Genomic DNA, 11,531 nt, shown 5'->3' on the forward strand with positions numbered 1-11,531 from the left:
TCAGGGTCGATCATTCATTTCGGCGAGTTTCGTAAACATTCGTTTCGAAATGAAAAATAAATCTGAACCTGATGCGAAATCCTTGTAAGAAACGAATTTTTTTTTGTTCATAATTTTCCAAAAATTATTGTTAATTAGTGTAAAGTGTTTAATTTAAATATTGTAAATGCTAATTGGAGAATATTATAATAAGTCTTTGTATTATTATCGAGAGACTTAAGCATGTTTTTGACGAAGCGATCAGTAATTGATTCACTAATTATGATTTCCTTTTTTTCTGTCGCGGACGCATATACATAGTTTTTAATTATATATGATATACGGGAGGCCAATATATGAAATTTTTGAAATTAACTTTTTTGGTTAAATATGGCTAAAATTAATAGAAAATTGATAATTTGTAATTAAAAAACCAAATTTTGTGTTGTAATTTTTTTTTAGATTTAATTTTTAGGATTCAAGATTTTTTTGCAATATAAGTCAAATTCGTCTAATTCGTGTCTCAAAAACTACAAAATTTGCTTTATAGAAAAACATTACTTTAGCTTATTAAACGAATTAACTAGTTGTTAATTTCGTTATAATATTAATTATAATATCTCAATCTGTCTTTATTTTGTATTGTTAGCCTATAATTGCTACAAAAACAAAAAATTAAAAAATGAATTTTCTCACGGATTAGGAAAAAAGTTTCTCGGAATCAATAAAATTTCAATTTTTCTCTTTAATTAAAGATTTTTAAAGCGTTTAAAGAGCAACAAACGATAGTTTTAGGTGAAATACACTCGAAATATCAACTCAACCATAGTGACAAGTAGAATAAAGTGCATAAAATTCAGGTTGAAAGTCGGAATTTGATATTTTGATTCCGAGAAACCGGCATAAAAATTAAAATATTTAATTAAATAAAGCATGACGGTAAAAAATAATTGTACAGAAATAAAGATCTGCACAAATCCCGTAAGTGTATATAAAGAATGGAGCTATAAAATTACCAGGATAAGAGAAAAATTAATTCAAAATCGAAAATTTTGAAAAAATTTATCCAAAGAAACACCCATAAGTATTTGCGGATCACTATAAGAGATCTCCATTTTGAGTAAGTTATCAATACAGTTCTGTATTAGATTTGCAAATGAAGGATTCGTAGGGAAAATGGCATAACATCCAATTCACTATTTACAAGTGAATATCTTTTTAGTAACTAAATATTATATTGACAAACTATATATTTTTGGAAAGCTCTTTGGATAAACTATCTGACTATGTTAATTATATTAACTTTGAGCCGGTTCAATCGGTTCAAAAAACGGTTTAACTTGATATATAATATGTTGGGGTTTGTTCAAAAGTTTTGACAGAAATTCAAAAAAATCATTTTTTCATACATTTTCTGTAGGGAATAAAATATAAATATATTTTATCACCAAGGTAACTTCCTATTTATATTAAAATCAGTAAAAAAGTCATTAATGATTACAAATTTAGCATTTCTTATAGCTAAATTCCTAAATCTTGATGAAAAAATGTATTTTACTTTTATTCCCTACAGAAAATGTATGAAAAAATGATTTTTTTGAATTTCAGTCAAAACTTTTGAACAAACCCCAACATATTATATATCAAATTAAAGGTTTTTGAAAAGCTAATAAACCATTGAAAGTATAAAGTTATAAAAGTTATCTGAAAAAAAAATTATGATTAAAAATGTAATGATTACATTTTACGTCAAAAATGTTTTTTGAAAAAATTGACAAAATTTATGAACTGACCCCAATAAGTTAAATGTCATTCGAAAGGTATTTAAAATACAATTCAAATACAAAAGGTTTCAGCTCAATATCTTGTTTCATGTTCAAATGCCAGTCCCTTTAGTGTAAAACATAGGGGCCTCCAAAAATGATGTTCCAGCTATTTAAAAAAATTTAAACCCTATCAGATTAAAAAAGAATTTTCAATATTGATGAAAGGATACTAATGTTATTAATGGTTCTTTTCTCGCTATGTTTGAACCGATTGAACCGGTTCAAAGTTAATATAATTAACATAGTCAGATAGTTTATCCAAAGAGCTTTCCAAAAATATATAGTTTGTCAATATAATATTTAGTTACTAAAAAGATATTCACTTGTAAATAGTGAATTGGATGTTATGCCATTTTTCCTACGAATTAGGGTTTCTGATAAACGGCACTTTTAAACAACGGCCGTTTCCGTTTTTTTCTGAAAAACGGCCGTTAACGGGTCCGTTTTTTTAATGGTAGCGAAATAATACGTTTCATTCAAATTTAAATCTTTTTTGATTTGCCAAAATATGTACATGAAAAATTTACTTCTAAAAGGTAATTCCACAGGCCAAAAAATTGACGAATATTAATATTTTTAGTTTAAATTATTAATTTAATTTTTTTTTTGACTCAAAAAATTAATTTAATTTTTGAAAAATTTCAAAAAATTCAGAAAAAAGTCATATAAAATAACGGAAAAACGGCTAGAAAAAACGGCCCGTTTTCCGTTTTCGTTAACGGTATCAGAAACCCTACTACTAATCCTTCATTTGCAGATCTTTTTTATAAATGATCATTACAGTCCTATATTACATCAAGGATTTCACGAACTCTGGAATAATGGATATTAGCATTTACGTACTAACTTGAATTTAAGTTAAACTCTTAAAAATAATTCTAAAATTATAGTTTTAGAATAACTTTTTTTTCAATTCTCGAGAAAATAACTTCTACTTTGAAATTTTTCTGCTTTTTTTTTTACAGAAAATAAAAATCAAAAACCTAAAATTAATTTTTTAATTCAAAAAATTTAATTTCTAATGTAGTATCTAAAACTTTATTATAGACTTTAATACTAAAATTTTAGAATTTTACAATATTGCTTTTTAATTTTGAAACTTTATTTTTAGTTTTTCTAATGAAAATTTTTAATATTAAAATATTAAAATTAAAAATTTTAGTTTTAATTTTGTTTCCATTACTAAGCCACTACCACCACTACACTACACAAAATTAATTGAATGCTGTTTAATCATAATATAGAACAAAATCGTTTAGAAATAAAGAATCATAAAAAACTCAAAATTTATTTAAATTTTTTTTTTCTTCTGGTTTGTTTACATTTTTTTACTAAGCTAAAATAATGAGTAGTGATTATTAAGCCTTTTTTTACGACTTTGAAAACTGTTTTTTCCCATAGGCCACTGGCTTATAACTAAAATACATGGTATTGGAAGTAATCAAAAAAAAATAACGTCTGTAGACATTTTGAAACTGAAATTTTAAATTGTCTACAAAGTTCAGAGCGTAGTTATTTCCACCAATTATAACGGACACTTTGTTTCAACGGAAATTGGGAGAATTAGTAAATTAAATTCAAAAATGAATAATACTAAAAATGAAGGTATATTTATTGGTAAACCATCAAAGCAAGATTTAATTAATTATTTTATGAAACAACAAAGGTAAATATTTTAAATCAACTTTTCATAATGTTCAATAATTATTTAAATAATAAATACATTAGAATAGTAACGATTAAGAAAATGGAAGATACCGAACGAGATAATTCACCAGATCTAAGCGAGTCATTTGAGATTTATCTTGAACAAAAAAAGAAAAAAATTGAAATGGAGAAAAATATGCTTAACAACGGAAAAGAATCTGAAAATTTAAACTTTTCTGGAAGAAAAAATAATTTTCTCAACTCGTCAGATACATCAATTGCTAATGATTTATCATATAATAATGATTCATTCATTGAACTCGAAAGAATGTGCGAAAACACTCTGAATTTAAATAATGTTTCAGAAGCACTAGCTGATTTAACTTATCTAGAGATAAAAGTTGATTCAAAGGCGGATAATGTACAGAAAATTGACCCTGTAGACGAAGCTAAATTACAAGGCATTGACCATTCATCATTCGATTTAAACAATACTTCAAATATTATGGAAGCCACATCACTGTCGTCATCATATAAGACAACTCACAGTCAATACCCGAGTGTTCGTAGTATTATGTCATCAGACAGAAGTGAATACTATCGAACAGCTAATGATAAAAGCATTGAATTAATGAAAAATATTTCAAAAGAAAATTCATTTAATTCAAGTGAACAAGATACTGAATCATACGACTTAAAATTTGAAAAGAAAAAATATGAACCAGATTTGCCTTCGATAAATGATACTTTAGATGAAATTGAATTCTTATTATCACAAGCACAAAAATTGAATGATCAAAACGATATTTTACAGGAAACAAAAGTTAATAATTCTCCTCTTAAATATGTTAACACTCCAAAATCAGAAAACAAGCAAATAATAATTCATACACCGAATACATCCCCGTTAATTTCATTTTCACCTTTTATTGAAAATAAAAGTCCTTTGGTTAATTTCAAACACCCCAAAGCAGTTTCATCATCAAAAAATTCGCAATTCTTAAGAGCAAATAATAAGAAATTTCAACATATTGTTAGTCCTGTATCTCGTTATATCCAAACTTCTGAGTCTGTATTGAATGCTAATGCACATGTTCATTACAAAGGAATTGGAGCAAAACGGCAATTTAATTTTCGGGACAGTGAGAATTTTGATCGAACTCATGATGTTTCTGTAAAGGCTTCTTCGTTGCCTTTAAGGATAAAAACTAATGCGAATACACAGGTAATCAAATTATTAAAAAAATTTTAATCTTATTTTCATCATTATTATTTTTTTTTATCGGCTAAAGAAATCATCTGAAAAAGAAAAGCAAACAACTCAAAATAAATTCAAAAATGCAAGTCCAACAAGTTCACGTGGAAAAAATAACACAAATCTACCAAGAAATGCAAACTTTTTTTTTGATAATACATTTAATGATTTAGAAACAACAGCACAAAATTTTTAAAAATTAATTGATATGTTATAGATTTACCTTAAAAATAAAATTACTTAAAGTTAACTCTGCTTAGAATCTTCAAATTTTAGTGCTTTATTTTATAAATTTCACAAATTTAATTTTTATTTAATAAATAAAATAAAAACGAGCTTGAATCCTGGCTTTAATTCATTGTATTGTTAAAAAATTGCATTAAGGGCAATTCCACAGATTGGTTGAATTCTGTTTATTCCTGTCTCTAATGTTATCGTTTTTAGAAAATTTGATTTAGCTAATTAATGATTCATTGTCATTAATTTATTTGATCAAGCTATAATTACAGCAAAAATTGGAATCAAAATTCAGTAGGTACACTGATAAAAATATTAGATTTTCCTCAAATACAAAAATATTAAATTTCAATATAGAGTGATTCCACAGATAAATATTTTCACTCAAAATGATTTATCTCTTAATTTACTTACTTTTTCACTACTTTTATTGCCCTATATCATGTAATTACCTATTTACTACCGTTATATGTTATCTTTTATCTTCATTATTCTTTAATTAAGAAAATAATTTCATTTGTATGCCCGTTACTTATACTTTTTTTTTTGGAATTTGTTGTTTTCGACATCATTCAAAAGCAGTTTTACATCTTCTTTGGTAGTCTAATCGATGGTTCCTTATCTAATACATCTTATATTGTGCTTATTCGGGCTCAAAACTAGGGGTGTCGATTACAAATTCCAAGTACTTGGATCCTTGTACAAATCTTTATAAAATGAAATTCTTATATATTTCACTGCCGTAAAAAAATTAAGGTAAAAAATTGCATTTTTAGTGTATTTAAATTATGAAATACTGTAATTTTATAGGATTTGAAATCATCCGTGTTTCAGGGTTTCTCACCTTTTTTGGGAAAGTATTGGCAAAAATTGCTATTTTTCATGATTTTTTAAGTAACGAAATTCCTAATCGGGGAAAACAAATTAGTGTAAAATCACAAATTATAACTAATTAACAGCAATTGCCATGCAACTGTGCAGAGTTGGAATAAAGTAAAACGTCATTTATGACAAATCACTCAAAAAAAAGAAAAATCTAAATAAAATCATTATCGTCTGGATGTCATTACATCAACAACATCATATTTTTGTTAAATCTAAATTAAGATGAAATATGCTGCTGCGTCTCTCTTAAAAAATTACAAAAGTACTCGTTCTTATCGAACTACTTCATCGTATTTTTGTCCCAGCGATCAGTAATTGAATAATAAGTACTTTCAGACCTAAAAAACGAGATCCAGTAGGATCCAGGTCACTTTTAAACCCACAAAACAAGATCCAGTAGGATCCAGGTCACTTCCAGATCTACAAAAACAAATCCAGTAGGATCCAGGTCACTTTCATATAATTTAACGGATTTTTATAATTTAAACCACATAACGGTTATGACAAATTTTCAGTAAACACTGTTAAAAATTAGAAGAACATTGAAAAACACTGTAAAACAATGAAACAACGTGTTGTTGTTTTTGTTGTTGTTGTTATGAAAATGAAAAATTGTTAATTATAGCATTTATGCGTTGATTTAAAACTTTTAAATGGCCGATAACCCAATAACTCGATGGAACTGAACTATTAAAACAAACCAGAGCTCTCTACGATGTCTAGATAAAAAGTTTTTAACGTCAGCCGAACGCCCGAACGACCGAACAAAGTGATTTATTAAGCTACCTTTTTGAAAAAAATTTCAAAAATGCGCTAAAAATTGCATTTTTAGTGTATTTAAATTATGAAATACTGTAATTTTATAGGATTTGAAATCATCCGAAATTCAGACTAAATTCTCTACACTTTGTTTTTTGGGATAGTATTCCGTTTAAAAATTTTTATTCAATTTCATTGTTTTTCAAGTAAAGCCCATTTTAAGTTTTCCAAAAAAAAACTATGCTTCGGTTTGATTGTATTCACAAATTGGGATTTCCCTGTCCCATGCCTGATCTGTGCAGAGTTGGAAAACTAAAGTTTTCATTAAACGTCATATTTCTTATGACAAATCAAAATAGCAAAAAAGAAGAAAAATCTAAATAAAACTCATTATCGTCCACTCGAATGTCATTTTTACGTGTTTATGTACATCAACAACATCATATTTTTGTGAAACCTAAAATCTAAATTAACTATGAAATATGCTGCTGCGTCTCTCTTAAAAAATTACAAAAGTACTCGTTCTTATCGAACTAAAACTTCATCGTATTTTTGTCCCAGCGATCAGTAATTGAATAATAAGTACTTTCAAATAATTTCGACCTAAAAAAAATCGAGATCCAGTAGGATCCAGGTCAACATTTTAAACCCACAAAACAAGATGTCAGTAGAAATCCAGGTCACAAATTTTGGATCTACAAAAACAAATCCAGTAGGATCCAGGTCACTTTCATATAATTTAACGGATTTTTATAATTTAAACCACATAACGGTTATGACAAATTTTCAGTCAATTTGAATTTAACTCGGTGAAATTCCACCGAAAATGAATAAAATCAAATTATATCAAAAAATGACAATTTCTCTTAAATTTTACTCACTTTTTCACTACTTTTAATGCCTTATATCATGTATTTACCTATTTACTATCAGTTTTATGTCATCTAACTTGATATCACCTCGTTAATAAACTTTAATTAATGGAAAGTATTTCCATAATATGCCCGTTACTTATACTTTTTTGGAATTTGTTGTTTCTGACAAAAAGACCATTTAAAACGAAAATATAATGCCCCTTACTGTTATTTAATAAACAGGTTAAATAAATTAAAGCTTCTTTCGGTAGTTTTGCTAAAACTCGAATGGCTGTATTGGCCTTATATTAATACATCTTAATGTTGTGCTTTATTAAAAATTGGGTTAAGCGTGAAAACTGACATTAGAGGAGCTAGTTAAGCTAAAATCAGTATTGAAAAATTCTCATTGTTCTGGAAAAAAGTTTTTAATAAGTGCAGCATTTGCAAAAATTGGACAAGCTAATCCGGCCTGATGAGTGAAAACACTCTTATTTTTAAAATCAAAATTATAAGTAGGCTTAATTAAAAGCAGCAATTGCTTTGATCGAGAATGTGTGTTTATGAATGTTGAGTGCCCAGTAAACTACTCCTTCCAAGATGTTGAAGCTATCTGGTATTTTCTCGATGAAGTGATCAATTTTCTGAATTTGTAAACATGTTTTGGACATTTTGGAAATGATTAAATTTTAAAAGAACTGTGTCACAGGATGACCCTTTGATGGAATCAAGTAAAAAATTTTGCAATAATTCAACCAATGACGGTGAGAACGTTACTTTTGACATACCGACTGAACGATTAAGAAATGTTAGCGTCAGCCGACTGAACGAACGAACGACCGAACAAAGTGTCTTATGTAGCTACCTTTTTGAAAAAAAAAATCAAAAATGGGCTAAAAACGAACACTCTTAATAAGACGAAAGTATGTTGGAAGTTCAAAACAGTTCCAATAACCATTTTTCTGACAACTGAAACAACAAAATTACCTTTAAAAGTGCAAAATACTAATTGTTGGAAATAGGGTTTTCAATACCGAACCGAATTTTCAATACCGGTATACCGGTATCATTCCGGTATCCGAAATTCAGACTAAATTGCTGTCTAAAGTCACAAAATTGTTAAAATTTTGCGTTTTTGATATTTTTCCGTTTACTAAAATTTTTAATAAATCAATTTAATTGTGTACTATCAAGTAAAAAACCTTAAAAAAAATTAAAGTTTTCCAAATAAAAAACTATGCTTTTTTGAAATCCCGGTCTTGATTCATTTTCGGGATCGGGATTGAAATTTTCGGGATTTCCCGGGAAATCCCGATCCTGATCCCGATAGCGAGAAAGCATATAAAAAACTATAAATTTTTCATTATTGGAACTATTTTTCATATGTTCTTATGGGTTAATAAATGTAAAATAGTTAACTAACCCTAAGAAGACGAAAATACGTTTTAACTAACTAATGGGAAGATAATGTCCACTCGATGATTAATTTTTACGTGTTTATGTAAACTCAGAAACATTATTGTGCATATCATTTTTTAATAATGAAACCTAAAATCAGTTAAAACAATTTCCCAACTAATGGTTCAATATAAAATTCATATGTTAAGTTTTACACGTAATTTGACATTAATTTGGTTACGTTTTATGAACACCAAATTCTCAGCGTTTCATTTAATAGAAAAAATTTAAAATTTCCCTTATATTTTTCCATACCGAAAATACCGGTATTCGAAAATCTTCAATACCGGTATTTCGGTTTTCAAATAATTTCGGTATACCGGTATTTCGATACCGGTATTGAAAATCCTAGTTGGAAACAGCAGTTTTGTTTTTCCAGGTCTGTAACATCATTTTTTTTTTTATTTTTGCATTAATACTAGAGATGTCAATAGAAATAACCAAATACCCAAATATTTGGGGTATTTCGTACTATTTAGGGTACCCCAAATATTTGGGTGTAAATCCAAATATATTTGGGTTTCCTTTAAATCATCACTATTTAGGTACTCAAAATAAAATTTTTCATAAAATTTTTAATTTTTATTGAAATGTATCGTGAAAATTTTTAGTCAATTTGAATTTAACTCAATATTTTGAAATATTAAGCCTAAAATCAATAAAATCAAATAGCTATATCAATTAAATATGGGTACAAGAATCAAAATATTTACAAGATTGACTTTTTAATTTTAACTACCCTGAATTTACGTTATAAGCTACTACCCGTTACTAAGCCACTGGCTTAGTAAAGAAATTTGACTGAAAAAAACTTTTGGATTCGTTAATAAGCCACTATCAAAATGCCATTAATTAAACTAGATAAAATAATTTAATTTTTTTCAAATGATATATTTAGACATTAACAATCAGTTAGGACTAGAAAACACTTAATAATTTTTAAAATTTCCATGAAAATTTTGAATTTTCTTCATTTGTTTACATTTCTTTACTAAGCCACTACTCGTTATTAAGCCTTTTTTGAGATTTTGAAAACTTTTTTCTTCCGATAAGCCACTGGCTTATAACGTAAATTCAGGGTAAACTAAGTGGTGAATGTCTTTTCCAATGAAGAAACAATTCAATGACTGTTATTTGAGACAACTTTTAAACGAACTATTCTTGAAATTGTCCATAAATCTACTTTTAACACCAAAATTTTTTTAAAAATATTTGTACAAATATTTGGGGTTTACTATTTGGGTATTTGGGTATTTGTACAAATAGTAAAACCCAAATAATTGACATCTCTATTAAGTACCAAAAGATCAGGTTTTCAAAGTTCAGTATCTAGAAATCCTTTTAAAAAAAGACAAAATTTTCAACTTTCCGTTGAATTTTTGAACAGAACTAAAAATCTCTAAAATGCAGATAGCGCTAAAAAAATCCAAATCATTCTATACATGCGAATACTGTAGGGATTTTTTTTTTTACAAAAATGCAGATGAAATGCTGTTGCTATAAAAATTAGAAAATGCTGCTAACTAAAGTGTATTTAAAACGGTGTGAATATTTCCATGAAGCATGGTCCATTTCATTACTAGTTCTTTTATATTTTTTATATGCGGGATTTAATGTCATCCCCTCACAACTTAAAAATAATAATTTAGTCGTTGTTTATACGTTGAAGTGAAAAGAAAGTTTTGTTAGGCATAAGTATTTCAAATACACATTTGTAATAATATCAATTTGGAAAAATATAGTTTTTAATAATACCATAAAATTTTAATAAACAACTAGTTTTGGGCAATTCTCCGGATAAGTCAAATTCGTCTACTTCGTGTCTCAAAAATTAATTTGCTTCATAAAATAATATTATTTAAACTTATTAAACAAAGCAATTGTTAAATTCGTTCTAATATTAATTTTAATATCTCAATCCGTATTTATTTAGTATTGTTATCTATAAAGCAGGTCTATAATTCCTGCAAAAACATAAAATCAAAAAAATGAATTTTCTCAACGATTTGGTCGAAGCCGGTTTTGTGGGTTAAATTGTTTTTACATTTTTTGAAAGTATAGTCATCTACAAACTTATGTTAGTTATTAAAACTGTTCTCAATATGATGGTATAACAAGCTCGGAATTGCACTTTAGCCGATTTTTTAGCCGATTGGCTAAAAATCGGCTTAGCAATCAGTAAAAGCCGAATTTAGGGCTTATTAGACCTATGAGCTCAGCAAAAATTACTGAGAATCCTAGTATTTCATATAGAGAACAATACCAATAACTAACAATGTATTAAAATGGCTTCATCTCAATCCAAGGACCCCCGAAGTACTTGTACAAATCCCAAATTTTTAGTAAAAGCGAAAATCATCATCAATAATGGCTTTTTCTAGAGTTTTAGGCTTAGGCATCCAGATGAGGTTCAAATTTTCCCCACTTATTGTTATTTACTGTTATAAATCTTGTTTAAAATCTTTAAAATTGCGATTTTATATTAGAGAATAAAAAAAACCCGAAAATGTGAATATTTATATAAATTTTCTTAAAATGAGCGAAAAATCATGAAAAAATAGCAATTTTTTGCCAATACTTTCCCAAAAAAGGTGATTTAGGTTTTATTTTACATAGGAAAAATAATTTTCT

General features: G+C 27.2%; 1 protein-coding gene across 3 annotated transcripts; it reads left to right on the plus strand.

Moving 5' to 3' along the window:
* Positions 1-96: 96 nt before the first annotated feature.
* Positions 97-4,925, plus strand: LOC139090513 (GATA zinc finger domain-containing protein 7-like). Of its 3 annotated transcripts, none has more exons than XM_070640232.1 (3): positions 97-162; positions 3,534-4,677; positions 4,745-4,925. In XM_070640232.1, the coding sequence occupies exons 2-3, from the start codon at positions 3,553-3,555 to the stop codon at positions 4,901-4,903; spliced, it is 1,284 nt and encodes a 427-aa protein (XP_070496333.1). In that variant the 5' UTR covers positions 97-162; positions 3,534-3,552; the 3' UTR covers positions 4,904-4,925. The 3 variants fall into 3 exon arrangements, with proteins under 3 accessions (XP_070496333.1, XP_070496331.1, XP_070496332.1); XM_070640230.1 differs by lacking the exon at positions 97-162 and adding an exon at positions 3,168-3,471; XM_070640231.1 differs by lacking the exon at positions 97-162 and adding an exon at positions 3,168-3,471 and having other exon boundaries at positions 3,539-4,677.
* Positions 4,926-11,531: the final 6,606 nt, after the last annotated feature.

This window comes from Chironomus tepperi, unplaced genomic scaffold (assembly GCF_022539635.2).
Source record: "Chironomus tepperi strain 1889 unplaced genomic scaffold, CSIRO-AGI_Ctep_v1 contig_219, whole genome shotgun sequence".
NCBI classification, from domain to species: Eukaryota; Metazoa; Arthropoda; class Insecta; order Diptera; family Chironomidae; genus Chironomus; species Chironomus tepperi.

Excerpts from the sequence above, each read along its gene's own strand:
- LOC139090513 (XM_070640230.1), top strand. The coding sequence starts at position 3,389 with ATGAATAATACTAAAAATGAAGGTATATTTATTGGTAAACCATCAAAG. Across the intron at positions 3,472-3,533 it reads TATTTTATGAAACAACAAAG|AATAGTAACGATTAAGAAAA; the intron begins GTAAATATTTTA and ends TAAATACATTAG. Across the intron at positions 4,678-4,744 it reads AAACTAATGCGAATACACAG|AAATCATCTGAAAAAGAAAA; the intron begins GTAATCAAATTA and ends TATCGGCTAAAG.